General features: G+C 38.4%; 3 protein-coding genes and 1 pseudogene across 4 annotated transcripts; all 4 read right to left on the minus strand.

Moving 5' to 3' along the window:
- Positions 1–1,814: 1,814 nt before the first annotated feature.
- On the minus strand, positions 1,815–3,379 carry LOC125468677 (annotated as a pseudogene).
- A 2,777-nt stretch (positions 3,380–6,156) lies between these two features.
- Positions 6,157–8,502, minus strand: LOC103958628 (transcription factor bHLH51). Its single transcript, XM_009370919.3, has 2 exons — positions 8,033–8,502; positions 6,157–7,127 (listed from the first exon to the last, which is right to left on the minus strand). Exons 1-2 carry the CDS (start codon positions 8,366–8,368, stop codon positions 6,645–6,647), a joined length of 819 nt encoding a protein of 272 aa, XP_009369194.2. The 5' UTR covers positions 8,369–8,502; the 3' UTR covers positions 6,157–6,644.
- A 3,411-nt stretch (positions 8,503–11,913) lies between these two features.
- LOC103958627 lies at positions 11,914–13,851 on the minus strand. Of its 2 annotated transcripts, none has more exons than XM_048564950.1 (2): positions 13,693–13,851; positions 11,914–12,800 (listed from the first exon to the last, which is right to left on the minus strand). In XM_048564950.1, the coding sequence occupies exons 1-2, from the start codon at positions 13,732–13,734 to the stop codon at positions 12,147–12,149; spliced, it is 696 nt and encodes a 231-aa protein (XP_048420907.1). In that variant the 5' UTR covers positions 13,735–13,851; the 3' UTR covers positions 11,914–12,146. The 2 variants fall into 2 exon arrangements, with proteins under 2 accessions (XP_048420907.1, XP_048420908.1); XM_048564951.1 differs by having other exon boundaries at positions 11,914–12,794; positions 13,693–13,850.
- Positions 13,852–14,537: 686 nt separating this feature from the next.
- LOC103958626 (GDP-Man:Man(3)GlcNAc(2)-PP-Dol alpha-1,2-mannosyltransferase-like) lies at positions 14,538–17,141 on the minus strand. The gene is made up of 7 exons (XM_048565790.1): positions 16,689–17,141; positions 16,334–16,620; positions 15,999–16,185; positions 15,806–15,874; positions 15,497–15,690; positions 15,077–15,186; positions 14,538–14,971 (listed from the first exon to the last, which is right to left on the minus strand). The coding sequence occupies exons 1-7, from the start codon at positions 16,986–16,988 to the stop codon at positions 14,739–14,741; spliced, it is 1,380 nt and encodes a 459-aa protein (XP_048421747.1). The 5' UTR covers positions 16,989–17,141; the 3' UTR covers positions 14,538–14,738.
- Positions 17,142–17,800: the final 659 nt, after the last annotated feature.

A 17,800-nucleotide genomic window follows, 5' to 3' on the forward strand; every position in this document is an offset into this window, starting at 1 on the left:
GGTTAACTAAACGTAGGTTTGGAACGTTCTTGTTTTAGCGTTTCTGATGGGTTGATTGTTCTCGACAGAAGTCTCCTATATGTATATCAAAACATTTTGGAACCGATGTATACTGCATTTAGTCTGTTCTGTTTCTATGCATCGATGCAGATGCTTGTTCTCGTAAGTTTTGGTTTATGTCCCATCTAAATCCACATTTCTCAGATGTGGGTTGGTACTCGGGAAAGGGAGTACACTGCACTAGCTAAATAGAGGGATTATTAGGCCTTCTCCGACCGAAGGAGGGTCATAGGGTTTTTTACCATCTTCAACTCAGAGACCAGAGGATCATAGATCAAACATAGTCCTGTGATAAAAAACCACCATCTCCAACCAATAGGGTCAAAGGATTATAGGCCAAACATAATTTATTATTTATTATGTTAATTTACAAACTACAATAATTTAAATTTAAAAATTACGATTTAAATCTATCCCAAAGCCAACCATGCACGTGAGTTTTTGCAACTCTTTCAAATGATAGGATAATCTATACTAAACCACAAAGAGGAGGGGAATTGCACACAAGACCACGAGGGCATGTGCACATGTGAATGCATTTGGAAATAAGAAAGTATAGCTCGTGTCAAAGGAAATGACAAAAACAAAATAAATTGCCATTAATTTATTAATCACTCGTGAAAAGAACGGACTTGACTTCTCTCTCCTTCCATTTTCCATACAATCTCATTCCCTCCTATTTATAGTCACTTTTATTTATGCGGTTACGATTAAGTTACATCAATATTTTATATTACTATTACTTTTTATCTTATTATCTTTATAAAAAATTAATATAAAATATAAACGTAGCTTAACCGTAGAAAATATGAGAGAATAGAAGTGTATGGAAAATGGAATGGCAGAGAAACCGGGTCCAAAAAGAACAGATACTCACAAAAATCTCAATTCTCCAACGAGTAAATAAAAGCAGGAGCAGCTTTGAACTGAATTCGTACCATCGTAGCTGCTGGAATCGAAGGACTGCTGGAGGTGGCGGCGCATGTCGTAAGCATGAGACGAAACGCGTTTCACGAACTAGTCGGAGGAGGAGGGGATATTACCATCGAGGTGAAGCGCTTTCTCCACCTGCTCACTTCCGTCGTCATCGCCGTCGTCGTCCTTCTCCTGCGCAGCTCCACCGCCACCGCGGGCCGGCACACTAGCCTCCTTCTAGAATAGGGGGAGCACGGTACACCGAATACAGAGGAGGAGGAGGAGAACAATCGGCAGAGACTTCGATTGTGTAAGCTGCCGAGCGAAGAAGAAGAGAGAGGCATCCGGCGGCGCCGTGGAGAGAGAGGGTTGGTGACTACGGAGGGCGACACTTTTACCGATGAGAGGGAATCCATGGATGCTTGTGTTAAGCTGTGAATTAATTGAAATTAAAAATGGGTGCAAAATTGCAATTACGTTTGGGTCTCTCTCTGGGTTGGTCCGGTTCGGTGGGTGGTAGGCTGAGAGAACCCGAAGAGGTTCCGGCCTTCGCCTTCCGCTTGCAAACCATTCTGCGTATGGTCCTTTGGGCCAGCCGGCTGGCGTGATTCTTCTTTTTTGATCTGGTGGGGTCTACAAGTTTTTTGGCCTGATTCACAGTTGAAGATGATTTTCGTGTTATTTGGAATTATTTTCAACCTTCTCACTCTCGAGTCGGATTGGTCGGAGATGGCCTAGGTTTCCTCTGTGGGATTAGAGCTTGGTGCATCACATGCGTTCTATTCAATGTGGTTACGCCTCAATCGCGTATTAATCTCTTGTATTTCTAGTGCCCGCAAGTAAAAGCATTACATTTAAAACTAAAGTTGAAGCGTGAACTCATGATCAACGTCTGCTGCATACGAGAGGTTTCCAGGTTCACCAAGCTTTTGAAACTGAAATTTCACAACCCAACCGAAGAAACCAAAAGGAAAAACGTTGAAAAATGAAAGAAGCTTCACGTAATCGACGTTACGCATCGTTTTGATGTGCTTCAGACTGCGGTCCAAATGTAGGCCCACCATCGCCCCGTAAGCTGTCGATGTAATTCCTGACTTCCTGCGCTATGATCCGCTGCATGATCGTCAGCAAACACGTCTCCTCCATCTCCACCGCACATTTCTCCACATCATCGTCATTGTCCACCGCTTCGTGATCGTGTTCTTCCTCCTCACTTTTCACAGCGACATCTTTCTCCGCCTTCTCACCAGGCGGCGACAGCGTCAGCGACGTCTCGACTATCACTCCCTCCCCTCCTGCGCCCGCTTTCAAACTCTCATGCTCAGGCGACGCGCGCAGGCACTGTCTCTTCAAGTCCGGCTCTTCCCCGAGCGCGGCGGCCGCGTCGGAACCGGACGACGAGGAAGACAACTCGGCGAGTTGGCGCCGCCGCCGCCGCAGAGCGGAGTTCCAGTGGTTCTTGATGGCGTTGTCGGTGCGGCCGGGAAGGAGGCGGGCGATCGTGGCCCACTTGTTTCCGTGGAGGGCGTGGGCCTGGATTATAATGGAGTCCTCCTGAGGCGAAAAGGGCTTGTGCTGGACGGTGGGGCAGAGCTGGTTGCACGCCGGAGCGGCCGGGAATGCCGGTGCTGATGAGGGACCAGTTGCTGGGGCCGTGCTGAGCCACCAATTTGATCAGGGTGGCGTCCTCCTGCGTGTTCCACGACCCCGTCACGCGATCCTCACCGCTCATCGCTCCCATCATCGTCATGCGATCATAAGAAGAGAGAGAGAGAGATTGGAAATCTGGATTCGAATGGGAGAGAGAGGGGAGTTTTGATTTGATGAGTGGGTTTTAACCGTTCGGTGGAAGAGAGGGAGGGGGGTCGGCGGTGACATGCATGAACTGTAAAACCGCTCGGATTTCACATAATGAAAATTAACTCCAAACGCGTTTCTTTCTTTCTGTTTTTTGTGTTCATTTTTTAATGAGAATTTTAACGAAAAATTCTTGGTATTGTTTATCTTAACGAAAAATCATATTTTTATACTAGAAAGTCAATCCTGGTACCATTTATTTTACTCTTATCATTAAGACTCAAAGTTTTCAAGTTTTTTTTATTAGTTTTTTTTTTTTTTTTTAAATTTGAATTTTGTTTTTGTTTTGGAAACTTCTCTTGAAATTAGAGATGAGATTAGATTAGAGAGGGAGGGGTTTAAGAAGAAGTGGGTTTTTGTTGTGCTTTTAGTAGGAAGTTGCGACTTCCCCCCTTCATTCTTTACGCTTCCAAATATTTGGGCGATTAATGATTAGCACCCTAATCAAAAGAAAGATGGTAAAATTGCACAAATGGCACATGCGTTTTAGTTTTATGCAATTACCAATACCACGTGAATCAATTTTTAGTTTCAATTTATCGGCCAAACTTCAGGTTGTATTGTAATTTGGAACTCAAACTTGAGGAGGTCATTTGATAAAGGCCGACATGATCCTCTGGGATCCATATATCCTAATTTTAGGGATCTATTAATCCGAATCATTGAAATTTGATCCAACATTTACAAACAGGGATCAACTTTAAAGTTATAATAACTTTAATCATTGGATCAAAGACTAAAGCTAGAGCCCAATGGACCGGCGACAGACATGACCCAATAGCCCCAGCAATTTGCTCTAGCCCATGCGGGCAATGGGGCTTGAGGGAGGCCCAAGTGAGAGATCCGGCTCGAATTGGTGGCCTGAGAGCCTGAGGCTACATGATGCAAGGCTGACGTCAGGATGACATTAATCACATTATAAAATTAATAAAAAAAAATGTAAAATTTTTTTAAAAAATCCGAAAGAAAATTAAAAATTAAAAAAAAAGATTTAATTTTTCTATAAATATCTTATCATTATCTTCGATCTTACACCACAATTTTATATTTTCTCAAATACTGTGACCTGTAATTTCTTATATAATGAAATGTGGTACAACAAGACCGATTAAAAATCATATCCAAAATTTAAAATAAAATTATTTTTTATTATTTTATAAAATAAAAAATACTAATATTTTATTGCCTATTGCCATAGCTATTCAGTTGAGGAGTGGAGATGCAAAAGCAGTTACTGTTCAGTGGGGGGATTCAATAATGAGTTGCTCTAGGGGGCCCTTGCAACGCTGGAGTTGCTTTTAGGTGGCATCTGATGTGGACAACCACATGATTTGAAAAATTTGCAAAACCCAAGGAAAGGAAAGAGAAAGACTCCTCATATACTACAATCATTATTTAATTAACTAGTTTTTCTTAATTATTAGTTTATTAAATAATGAACCAAATTTAAAAATCAAATTAATTCAAATGATGTAAGGTGGTATGAAAATATGGTACAAAAACATGGTATGAATAACATTACTCTGGATCAAATTTCAATGGTCCGGATTGGTAGATCCCTATGATTAGGAACATGGATCCGGAGAGGATCCATGTCCGTCAAAGGCGTTCATGTCATTTATCGTGATTGCATACATGAAACTAGTTTTGTTTTGTGTTGTTTTTTTTCTTTTTTTTAATAACAAACGATAGTCTATACGCTAAAGAGGTGGGAGAGTGAGTTAAGTTTTACAATGAGTTGTTTTGTTGTTCTTTTTTTTTTAACAAACGATAATATCTACACTACGGAAGTGGGAGAGTGAGTTAAGCCTTATAATGGATTGCCATAATAATGTAATTCAACTTCGCATTTGGTAATAATCAAATCTAAGACATTTGATTTACAAGTAAAAATAAATATCACTAAACTGTATTACTAAGGGCTATACATGCAACTAGTTATCCCTATAAAATACACCTACGTGTTCGTACATCTTCCTTCTCCCATAAAAAGCTTTAGCAAGTCCGGAGGTTCTTATGTTCATACGAAGGTGCTGATGGTAGCTGTTAGGAGTTTACTGGTTGTGCTTATTTATGCGAATTATCTTCCGATCATTTTATTGGTCGCTAAAGAATGTACTCATACAACAACTCTTGTAAGGTGTAACAACTATCCGTTTCTTAGTGGAACGAACGGAAGCACAAACTGCAAGGCAACTATTTTCTACAGTAGTTTTGTGGAGTTGCAATGGAGAAGTTGGTGAGCAAATTAATTCTATTTTCTAACACTTAGACATGACATAATCACATTCAACTACTACACTGTATAGCCTCAGAGTTCAAAGTTTGTTTAAACCTCAAGAAAGTGGAGTAGCTAAATATAATTAGTCATATAATCTTTTATTTAAACCTCAAATGCTGATATGATACAGTTTGGCAATATCACTTGTTGATTACCCAATTTCACCAAAATGAAAGGGTCGGAATTTGCTTGGGACTCCATCGGGACCTCCTAAAAAGGCCTCGATTTGAAAATTTTCCAACTTAACTAGGTGCACATATTAGCAAAAATGGAGGTTATCGATGTAAATTGTTTTGATTTGTATATTTGATTTTTGAGGATTATATTCAAGTCTGATGTTTGAGAATCTAAGATTCCTAAGTTTAATTTGTGTTTTCAATTCGTGATTGTAATTTAGATTCAATCAACAAAAGCTTCAGTTCATAATAAGGGATATGCACGATTCAACTGGTTGTATTAATTTGATTTAGTAGTATTTTTTTTTTCAACGTTGAAAATGTCACAAGTTCAAATTATCTACTAATAATAGCATCGATTAAATTAGATTGAATTTAGTTTTAAATTGGTGCAGGTACTCACTTTTCTCTTTGACATGCACAAGATGGACTTACTGATGTTTGACTAACACTTAATCTGATGATTTTTCTCCTCTAAACATAAAAATTCTACGTTCAAACTTCTCTTGCCATTTGTGAAAATATTAGTTGGATTTCCCATCACAGCCTTGTCAATAGCAAACCCTTTGACAAGCACTAAAAGTCACGAAAGTCCAAGTTAATGGGCCAATGAGTCAATGACCCCAACTTGTTGCTAAAACTGTAGCATTTCATAACCAGATTATAATTACTGAGCTTTGACACCAGGTGAAATATAACTGGGGGTGATATCCACACATCCTATTTTACTTCTTATATATTTTTTTAATTTTCAATCGTTGGATCGGATGAATTAAGAAGATCAACGGACATAAATTATCAAGAGGTGTATGAGAAGTAAAATGAGATGTGTGGATAGCATATTCTTAGAACAATAGCCCTCCTCAATCTAGAAATTGGGATTATCATATACCACAGAGTTTATTAGATACTAATAATACAATTAATTGCCATCAAATTCCTTACTAATTACAATGACAAGATGCCTGATAGCCACCAAACACATGAGACTGAACAGAAGTACGCAAAACATCATTCATTGTGCAGTCGAATAATTATTTATGATCAGTTGAGGAAGTGTATGCTGTATGGTATCTGTCAATGAACTCCACGTCTTGTAGTACGAAGCCACATCCTTCTGCCTTATTGCCAAAGGAAAGCAATTTATACGTGTGAACTGTGATATTCTGTGTCAATAATACAATACTACATAAAGAAAAATGACACATCATTATATTATTAGCAAGGATATCACAGTGCATGTGACAATGTATCTGTGCCATGTAAATCATTTTCATTTAAGAAAAAAAAAAAAAAAAAAAAAGACTTAAGTACTGAAAGCACTTGATTCACATAGAACTCCAAAATCTTCTTAATTAGTTTGGGTCATGGAATGGAAAGAAAAACCTCTGCCTTTTGCTTCGAATTCGAAAGTTTGGCGCCACTGGCGACGCGGCAAGTTTACTCAAAACCAACTTGAGGGACTGCTTGAGAGTGCTTAAGCAAACTGCTTCTTCACCATCCTTAGAACAAAGCACCAAAACGCTTTTGATTCTGCCTCCGACGCTTGCCATTTCGGCTCTTAGCGCCGTGAGATTTAGGCCTTTGAGGATTTGAATGAGCTCCGAGAAGAGTTCCGGCCGGTCGTCGCAGCAAACGGATGCCGTTATGAGAAAATTGCCCCTGTTTATGTTAGTGTTACTTGTAGTGGTGGAGGTTACACCATGAGCAGGATCACAGTCGATGGTTACTTCATCAACTTCGGTTGGAACTATGAAGGCTTCGCTCACTTCCACCGCTTTTCGCTTTAGTTCCTTCACATGATCGATCACGCTTCCTAATAGAGCCGCTTTGTCCATCTACACAAACAAAGATCAACTTGTATGAGGAAAGTTTTCATGTTGCGAGACATGCTATTATGTTGTCAAACTGTTAATCATGAATTAGTTGAGACTGTCAAGTCATGTATGCATGCAGAAGAGATGTTATGTTGTCGGAAACTGTCAATCATGAATGAGCCAAACTTTTATCTCAACACAATGAGGCATGTTATGTTTATATTGTTAGATTCTGAATCAGCTAGAGACTACCAAGAAAAAGAAAGAGCATATTCTGTTATGTTGTTAGATTGAATCATCAATGAGGCAGATGTCGAGAAGGAGGAAGAGATGAACTAGCCAAAGTGTTATATGTGTACACGCATGGACGGAGCCAATGAAGTCTCACTGGGGCAGATGCCTCCATTCAAGTAATTCATTTGTTTGTTTAGTTGCAGACTACAATTATATATTATACATGGGTTATCTTTGAAGAAAATATATGTATCTAATATCCAACGTACATTCATTCTACTTATACTCAAGCAATAGTGCTCTTGTTCTGTCATTCAAATCGAAAAAATCCTCTCCCACCTATCATGTGGTTATATTTTTCTCATCACTTTACCACTTTCCACTACTATATTAAAATTTTTATAACATTAAAATTGTGATACATCATCATTTAAAATCATTCTTAATATCATATTGTGTATAACCATACCAATTGATTGCCTACACTAGAAGAAATTTCTGATTCCGTACACGAGATATATTATGCTACGTTATTAGACTGAATCATCAAGGAGGCAGAATGTCGAGAAAGAGGGAGAAATGAACTAGGCCAAGTGTTATTGTCGTGCGCGCGCGCGAGATATTCTATATTATGTTGTTAGACTGTTAATTATAATTTCCACAAACAGAAGAGAAAGTGGCATTATATATACCTTGTCTGACTTGGGAACGAGTTTCCTAAGAGTAGCAAGCTGTGCACTGATTCTATCTCTGCGCCTTTTCTCAGCCTGCCTGTGGCTCTTCGAAGCAGATGCATCTCTATCGTCTTCAAAACCGTCAGCTGCCGTCAAAGACCACGAGTTAGGCGGCAACCCACAAAACTGGAATTGATTAGTGCTCGACACATGAGGAGGAGGAGGAGGCCATGGAACCAGAAAGCTGGAAGAAGATTCATAGCTTACTGCAGCAGCAGCTGGAACTGCACCAGATTTGTACTGCTGTGGCCAGCTTACCCGTCCAGTCCCAGCATAACAACAGTTGTGATCCATGGCCAGAAAACACACTAGTAAACCGTATTCTAAAAACCTCAGTCCTCCAATCCCTCTTTGATTTTAATCTCACATATTCTGAGATCTACTATTCATAATGTGTGATTGGTATTTTTCCACAGAGCCCTTACACTTGGTCAAATGAAAATTGCTTTTGGATGTATCCGGCTGTCACCTCAAGTCTTCAGTACAATTTCTTTCTTCTCTCTTTCTCTTTAGGGTTCCGTGGTAATTGGTGAATCGGATAATAATACGCATTTGGCAGTAGCTCAACTGTACATCCAACTAAGTAAAACAGTACCGACAATGGCATAGATGGATTGACTTGATAACAGTAGTAGGAGAAATTCTTAAGTGCAGTTGTCGACCGGGCCGGCCTTGGCTATTTTGGGGCCCTAGGGCAAATACTAAATTAGGTCTTTCGTCCTTGTCATTATAAAATTTTCACAATACTCAAATGGGATGTAGGCATCATCTTTGATGTTTCTTTTATTTTTGTGTCCCCTCTCACCTCCACACCTTAAGATGGTTATTTCCAACTAGGCTATCATGAAACAGAAGAAGGAAAAAAAAAAGGAGAGGCTATTGTTACCTTTTCCACCATTACTAGGGTTTGAGGAATAAAAAACTCGAGTTGAAATAAATGGCACTAGAACGAGAAAAGAAAAGAAAGAACAAAATTGTACGAGAAGTCTTGGGAAGTCTTGGACTACTTATAACATGTTGGTCTAACCCAATTTCACCAATTGTGAATATGCTGCTACATATATACAACAGTTGCACTAAACAACTTCTAAATAGTCGGGTTGGAAGGATCGTCAACTCTAGGGGTATAAAATACTAACATGGTCTTAATCTGTGCCTTGTAACTTGATCCTTATCCAAACCCAAAACAAGTATTAACACAATGCTTTTCAGCCTTTAGATATACAAAGCTCGTATATTTAAGTCCCTGTATAAGCACTGTTAGGCTGTTTTAACTTACTCTAAAACACCTTTAGCTAGACCACAAAGCACACTGCCCACCACTCAATTCCAAGTGACATACAGCTGCTGGGTACTGAGTCTACTGACTTGGTTGCTTTCAGCAACAACTATCGAAACCTCTCCAGACTCCAATGGTGCTTTTTTATCCCCACTACAACTAGAACATGACAATTTTCGCACTCCACTCTCAGACATAGAAAATGTAGGGAAAATTAGCTTCACATCCTTCTTTTTGTTACTCCATTGATTAAAATCTTATGCATTTTGAATTTTTGATCAAGATCCTTGGGTATTAATAACATCATTAATTATTTGAATAATAAATTTTTTTTATTTTTAAATATATTCTTTTAGTGTTAAAAATGTTACAATTAGTATATTTATATTTATGGCTAAATTTTTTATCATATATTTTTATTTTTAGTTTGTACCTATTTTTAATTTGCAAATATTTTTTAATTTGTACCTATTTTCTTTTCATTTTTAATTTGTACCCATATATTAGTTTCTTTTTGTGCCCATACTTTTTAAAATTTTATTTGTGTTTGTACCCATATGTATACCGTCACATGACATTGTATATTTAATCAATGATAGAAAAATTACATATGATATATTTATGTTTTATGCCTAAACTTTGTATCATATATTTATATTTTTAGTTTGTACCCACTTTTAATTTGCAACAATTTTTTTTAATTTGTAGTATTTTCTTTTTAGTTTTATTTTGTACCCATGTATTAATTTCTTTTAGCGCCTATATTTTTAAAAATTCATTTGTACTCATAATTTTTAATCTTTTATTTGTACCCTAATTTATTTATAATGTACCCATTCTTCTTTATTAATGTACCACTTTGTTATATGTGAAATGTACCAATTTTTTAACACTATGGATACATTCTTTTGCCATTTATTATTTCTTATTTTTACATAGTTTTTATCCATTTATTCAATCAAAATGTTTGAATTTTTTTATTGTAACCGTTTCTAATAGTATTATAATGAGGGATTTTAAATTTAAAGGATTATAAATGTCATAAAATATCAAACAATTAATGTCAAAACTATAAAAATATAAATATTAATAGTAATATAATGAGGTGTACAAAGTCAAGGGACCTTAATCAAACTTTGAATACTATTAAGGTTTTAATTAAAGAATGTTAAGTATTAGAGACCGCATCCAAAGTATCCCCTGTTTAGTATTATTTAAATTGAATAGTTTTCTCCCAACACAACCAACGTACATCTTCTATTTTCTAACAGTAAATTACAACTGTTAAGTATTATCGAGTTGAATAGTTTTCAATTTTAACAACGCTCTATCATGTTACGTTTTCAATCCGTTGATAAAAGCTTCTAACCATACATGGTATGGTCTCGGAATTCTCCATTGACGATTTTTCAACACAACATTACTCATGTACCGTCAGACAAGATCATTTTAGGGGTATGTGAGATCTCCATGTATACCCACATTTTTAGTGACTTTGTTTGTCTTCTTCTCTCATGGGTTTGTTGGTACTACACAAGCAGACAAAAGAGCTTGAAATAGCAATGAACAATGGCAGGATATGTGCATATAAATAGGGCCCTTGATTTTACACTCAAACATTGTAACTCGCCATAAAAGAGCGGAAATGGCGGATGATATTTTATTGTAGTGGTAAAATATAATAATATTTACGTATTATGATGCGAGTTTGATATTATTAATTTTTTTTTATTTAAATTAATAATTTAACTCACTAACGTTATCAATTGTAAAAAATAGAAAGGGTCTTTAAAGATTGATACAACATCTGATCAACCTACTGGCTCCCTATCGTCTCTATTTCCCTCATTTTTTTTTCTTTGTTATTGTACTGATATCACGAATGCATGTCTTTTGGGTCCCCATTTGTTTGGTTCATCGTTTTTCCTAAATAATGTATCGTCGGCAGGATCCACGAGATAAAGGTGCGTAGTCTACGGAATCTGAGTATGAGATGGCTCCAGCGGGTTGGGCCACTTTGGTTTTGGCTCTGGTCATAGATGAACTCATGGTCATGGGTGTTTGATGGGAGAACAACTTACTTAGAACCACCACTACTGCAGTATCTCAAACTAATAATATATTGATTTGTGAAAAAATTTACACACATAACATTAGATTTTTAGTTTGAAATCTACTAACGTACCTAGTGTAGGTAACTCTCTCTCATCTGATCAACCTTAAAAAGTTTATGTTTAGGTGCATAGCAAGACAAGATCTGTAGTTATAGGTTATATCTCTTGAAGTGGGAGGTAAGTTTAGCTATCCTCAGTTGTATCTTTCCTTATTTCTATTTTTTTGAGCATATAAGCAGTCACGTGATGTAGAGAGATAAACGCAAGAAGATATATAATCTGTTAAGGGCACATTCTCTCATGAGTTGAGTGTGTCAACAAAACAAACCTAGCACACAAATAAAATAAAATGAGCCCTAAGGTCAATGTTAATCTTAACAAAAATACAAAGTGAAATACTTTCTTGTTAATTTTGAAGTAGTTGAAGTGAAAAACAAGGGAAGAAGTTCAAAGGAACTGAATAGCTTTTACCATATGTTTCTCTCCAATGAAGCTACAAAAGTATACTTGCAGTAAATGTTGAATACTGATGATACAAATATTGACCCTGCAAATCTTTGTACTGTACATCTTGCCTACAATGGTTTCAAACCCTAGTCCTGTGCAAGATGAGAACTTGAGTACACAGAAGCATCAAGGTGGCTGGTGCAAAACCCCGGGATGCCAACCGCAGTGCATCTCAATTTTCATTGAAATGGATGGCACCAAGTTTCCAAACCACGTACGTTGTAGCGAACATCACCGTGCTGATAAATACAAATGAAAAGAGAATTAGAAACAGATCATTGCCCCCCGGAAAATCCCAAGTTAGGCCCTGCTTTGGCATTCCTCGCTTACTGTCGTCAAAAATGTTTGTAGGGGCCTCTGGAAGTCCGGACCTTTTCTTCCCACGCTCGCTGTCTCTAAGAGCATCTAATACATTCTTGCCCCTAGCTGATTTTTTAAACGGCTTTGAGTCTGTGTAACGACTAAGAACCTTTGCCGCCCTCAATCTCTCCCTTGCTGTTAGCGGCGATCTTTTTGACTTGGGTTGAACGTCAGAAGTTTGAGATCCGGACTTATCAAGGACGCTAGTTTGGAACCGAGGCGAAGATGTTGAATCAACAGGTGGTAATCGGTCATCAGGAGAACTTGCAGTAGTTTCAGAAGCCTTGTCACCAGTGTCTGTGGTGAGCTGATTGCTATCAGCAACTGAGAGACATAAACCCCATCGTTTTTCGCTTACATTCCTCCTTTGTCCAAATGCTCCAAAGAAGGATGTGAATTGGGTGGTGGCCGCTGGTATAGAAGCTCCAACAGAACCTTTTGACACATTCTGGTACTTGGCCTGTAACTTGTAACGGAGAAGAACAAAAAATTAACGAGGGAAGCATCCACTTTCCAAGATATTTGGAATGGATCACAACAAAACATAAAACTGTAAGCTGAGATGTTTTCGTCTTTCGTCACAGATAACAAAAGCGCAGATATTTTGTTGAACAATCATCTCCTTCATGGCTAGAAACAGTTCCCTTGAACCAGTTTACGAGCAACGAAAGCATGAAACTATTCCACTACATACAACATAGTTTGTAAAGCAACAATGTCTAATTCAAAGGCACGATGGACTGTAACAATCATCTCTTTCATCAGGAGCTCTTCAATCTTCACAGCTAAAACCTTAAACCAATCCAAGAAAGCCTTATCCTGACCATCTAATTTCTCATCAGTATACCAAGTCAATCACGCACTGCCTCGAACTTACCCATCTCACGGTGCGTAATTGGCTTTGAATACCGTGACGGTGCCATCCTAGTGTAGGTAAATTTCTCTCTGCTCATGTAGCTTTTTCACTCCTTGAACCAAGATTCTTCCCCTAACACCATCTAATATCTAATTGAGCGGTGTTGTCCACACACCTCATTTTACCTTTTACACACTCTTCTCAATTTTCAACGGTCGAATCGAATTTATCAAAGAATATCAAATGATAAAAATTAAAAGACAGCGTGAGAGATAAAAAAGAATGTGCGGATAACATCACCCTATCTAATTTATCATACAATAAGCAAGCAACCCAGGAAATGATTGCTCCAAACTTTGCTGTTAAAGTGCATATCCAGTTGAATATATTTCAACACAAGAAGAACAACAAAAACTTCGAAAAGGAAAAATATAAAAATCAAGAAAAAGTAGAAACTGTTGTTGAAGATATGATGGTGCAGGTGAGGGAACATGGAAGTTACCGTGGAATTGAAGCCCGGCACCGAGTGGAATGAAACAGCCATTTTTACGGTCGTCTACGGCCCAACCATTTGGAGAGCGAAAGAGAGCTAGTAGTTTACTGTCTACTGTCTGCGTCGTGGTGCGAGCAAATGGTGTGGATAACCGGATGGTCTGTAATCCAAGGAGATGAGAATTTGATGCCACCACAAAATATCCTAGCCCGAACGGCATGTCGTTTATTGATAGAATAACAATTTGGAAAGTGCTGCAATTCACACTAATTTTTAACTCCAACACACCCTTATTAAATTTTTTTTTCATTGATCTTCTTCAATTTATCGATCCGACGGTCAAAAATTGAGAGGAGTGTATAAAAATTAAAAATAAGCATGTGAATAGCACTACCCTAACAAGTTTTGGTTAGATTTTGCATCTTCCAATGTTGTAGATTAAACTCTTTCTTTTTTTTTTTTTTTTTCTATTACAAACGATAATCCAATTATTATCTATGCTAAGATATAAAAAGAGGGAGAGAGAGTTTGAACCCTCGACGCAGTGGAATGTGCTGTAAGATGCTATCCACCACTATTATCACTTGTTCAACAAGAAATCCAATCTAACTCAACTTGCCACTTAATACTACGGTATAGTATTATTCATCTTTACTTGTATGTTAGATTTTAGGTTCGATTCTCGTCAAAGGCAAATTTGAACCATATTATTGCTAGCCTATTGTATGACTTAGTCTCCCACCCCTTAATATAGATAACATCGCTTTTTCACAAAAAAAAAAAAAAATTATAATCATCTTTTCCATAATAATATGGAAAAGACAGACAAGAGAAGCCGAAAATAAAGAGCGTCGTGAAGAGTAAACGGTGGATATCGACAACTGGTATATGATGTGAAAGCCGATACTACCAAACATTTAGAGTTACAGACAGTAGCACAATCTGTTCAGTTACTGGTAAGACTCAGGGTAACAAAATATGCAATACAACTGAAGTCCGATGCAAAAAGCTCCTCCGTTAAGTTACAAGTATATTGTGATTGATGTGAAGTCCATTTAAGTGAGTACTGGAGAGACTGCAGCTTTGAAATCTTCATAGAATCTTTGCTCCGAATATCTGCCAGCCCGTTTTCTCGCAGCTGCAGCCATCTTCAGCCTCTCATTTTCTGGCATCTTTATGACATTGAGAATGGCATCTGCATACTCGTCCACAGTACAGGCAAGAAATCCCGTTTGCCATCCATCTTCCTGTAAAACAATGTCCATTTTCGGGCCGGCAGAGTTATGTGCTGAGGCAAGAAGGGAAAACATGAAGAATATCAGCACAGGAAAACAAAATCATTTAGGTAAGATAAAAAGTTCGGTTCAAATGACAGATAACTTTCGATGCTCACCAATTGGGATGGCTCCTGCAGCCATATACTCCACTACACTTATGCCAAAGTGTTCATCCGTCATTGAATGGATTCCTGCAATGGCTCCTCCCAAAAGTTGAACCAAGTCCCTGTAGATGTGAAAACTAACCAAGGCTAAGAATGTGATAACACAATCCAAACAGGATTCACTTGATTAAAGCGGTAACTATGCTAATTACCCGAGTCCTTTCCAGAAGTATTATATGCCGTATATATTAGTCTCACTACTCATATGGTTCAAACCTCAAATAGGAAGCAATCAACAACTCAAGCCAGCCAAATATATTAAACTTGTGAACACACCATGCATGCATGGTTCAATAGAGAATTAGAGCAAGAGAAACACACTACTTATAAGTTGCATGAAAGGATGCACAACATGAAATCCTTAACACAGACCTGTACATGACATTTTTATGAAATTCTACATCCCCGTCCAACTTCAGTTCAATTGCTTTATCCTTCAAACGTTGTACTCTTTCCTCATCAGCTTTATTCCGACAGCTACCCACAAACTGAAGCTTAGGCCTGGGGAAGTGTGCATCTAATTTACCTATGGCAACTGCAAAGGCCTCAAGTTGGAGACCATGTGCCTGAGAACAGAACAATCAATTAGAAAGGACTAGCCAATAGCCACAACAAATAAAGGCCCTATAAATGAGCCACCAAAATCTTAGTACCTTGTTCTCATAAGGTTTATATGCCCACCTTCTCTGGCCGAAACTGAGCAACAGATATAATTTTAGCCGGTTCAGCTGGCCTTTCCAAGGGAAGCTCCTACACAGACAGCAACTTGTTAACAATCACACAGAAGGGCAATTGCACATTTGCAGCTCATCTGACACAATTACACACAAGCTTTTAAATCAAAAACCAAGTTCCCGAGCAAAATGTAGCAAACCTGAAGTCCAGAAGTATCACAAGGAGGGTAGACCCGCTTAGTCCGTTGTGGAATGCTCCAGAGCTTTTCGATATGGGACTGAGTCCATGACGAATTAACCATAGCAAGATGAGCACAAGATCCTACAATCCCATACATCCGGCTAAACAAATTGTAGTATACGACTTTGCAGCTGGACAACCAATTGCTACAACAACAACAACAATTCAATTCAATTCAAGTTCTTTTTTCGGCTAAACAAAAAAATGCGAAAAGTGATCATCTTCCACCCATTTTGTTTCAATGGGTTTCATTACCAGCAATTAGCAAATGTGAAAATTGACAAATAGGCCTACCTCCGAGCAATGAAGTCGTCATTGTTGTACATGGAGCTCCGCCGGCGGACCCGGGAGAGCATGTCGCAGCTGATTGTGGGGTAATGGGTGTAGCAGATAACCCTGCAACCAAACAGCCGAGCAATTGGGTACGTGAAGGCATAGCCAGCGGTGTCGAAGTAGAAAGTTGGAGTGAACTTCGTCAACGCCTCCCATGAGAGGTAGACAGAGCCGAGGCTCTGCCCAATCATCGTCAGCCGCGGGTAGGTGGCCTCCTCGATCCATTTCCTCTTGCTCAAATGCACCACCTTCAATTCGAATCCGAAATTAATGAATAAAAATTGAATTTTGAGAGAAAGGAAGAGGGAGTGACAACCTTGGGTTGGCGGAGGAGGTTGACGCCGAAGCGGTCAACTGCGCGGGCGGTCAAGGACTGAGGAGAAGCGTCGTGGTCGCCGGTGTAGACGAGGCAGTCAAGGGAGGGGTTTTCGTCCTGGATGGCTTTCACGGCGCACCAGAGGACTCGTTCCCCGCCGCCGCCGTCATTGGTGTAGGGGTGGAAGAAGGCGACGGCGCGTTTTCTGTTGCTTCTGCCGGTGGATATTTGGAGGGAGATTCTCAGGATCAGGGCCGAGAGAGCAGTGATCAGACCCCAAATCACGAATTGGTAAGCCATTTGCGTCAGTTGATAGATGTCGTTGGGGGTTGAAAATTGGATAAAGAGAAATCGATGTGGAAATTGGTAGAATTTCTTCTGTTTTTTTTGGTGGGAAAGAGTAGCAGGTCAATGAACTTCAGAGACTCGGAGGCCCGAAAGGCCTAAACTGATAGGATAAAATAACTATTTCGTTTTCAGTTTTTGTTTATATTTTTAAGAAAATGAAAACTAAAGTTTTTATTGCTGGTTACTTTTTTAGTAAAACTGAGACTTACTTTCTACTGTTCAAAAAAAAAAAAAAAGAGAATTACTTTCTATTGAGTTTTCAAATTTAATCTAAAATTTTCACTTTTTAATGTTCAATTATTTTTTTGAAAACTGAAAACTGAGAGTAATTATCAAATACAATTTCAGCTTTTAGTTTTTAAAATGTGAAAACTGAAACCATAAACCGAATACTAAAAACTCAAAATGAAATGATTATCAAACGGCTCCTTGCATAACTCTTTGTGAAGTTGTTGTAGCATTACAAAGGTCGGGTGTGTGTAAAAGTGATAGACTTGTTCGGTGACTACAACCCCGAGAGGGGAACATTGTTTTCCTTCAACCAAAAGCGTGACCATGGTTAATTTGAAAATTTGTATTTTTTTATCATAATTTGGAAGTATTTTTTCGATCATAACAGTATTTATGTAGAAGCAACTGATTTAAGGGTTCACTCTCTTTCGAGTTCATGATATATGATTTAAGTTTGGATTCGGGTCTAGCAAGATAATGCCGTCTTTGATTGAAGGGGTCAGTTTTGGTTGTAGCACTGCTCTCAATGCTTC

This window comes from the organism of the source record quoted next, unplaced genomic scaffold (assembly GCF_019419815.1).
Source record: "Pyrus x bretschneideri cultivar Hongxiangsu unplaced genomic scaffold, Pyrus_bretschneideri_v1 Contig4, whole genome shotgun sequence".
NCBI classification, from domain to species: domain Eukaryota; kingdom Viridiplantae; phylum Streptophyta; class Magnoliopsida; order Rosales; family Rosaceae; genus Pyrus; species Pyrus x bretschneideri.

Excerpts from the sequence above, each read along its gene's own strand:
- LOC103958628 (XM_009370919.3), bottom strand. The coding sequence starts at position 8,368 with ATGGATCACAACTGTTGTTATGCTGGGACTGGACGGGTAAGCTGGCCA. Across the intron at positions 7,128-8,032 it reads TCGTTCCCAAGTCAGACAAG|ATGGACAAAGCGGCTCTATT; the intron begins GTATATATAATG and ends TTGTTTGTGTAG.
- LOC103958627 (XM_048564950.1), bottom strand. The coding sequence starts at position 13,734 with ATGGCTGTTTCATTCCACTCGGTGCCGGGCTTCAATTCCACG. Across the intron at positions 12,801-13,692 it reads TGCCGGGCTTCAATTCCACG|TTACAGGCCAAGTACCAGAA; the intron begins GTAACTTCCATG and ends CTCCGTTACAAG.
- LOC103958626 (XM_048565790.1), bottom strand. The coding sequence starts at position 16,988 with ATGGCTTACCAATTCGTGATTTGGGGTCTGATCACTGCTCTCTCGGCC. Across the intron at positions 16,186-16,333 it reads GACGACTTCATTGCTCGGAG|CAATTGGTTGTCCAGCTGCA; the intron begins GTAGGCCTATTT and ends TTGTTGTTGTAG. Across the intron at positions 15,691-15,805 it reads CTCAGTTTCGGCCAGAGAAG|GCACATGGTCTCCAACTTGA; the intron begins GTGGGCATATAA and ends TTCTGTTCTCAG.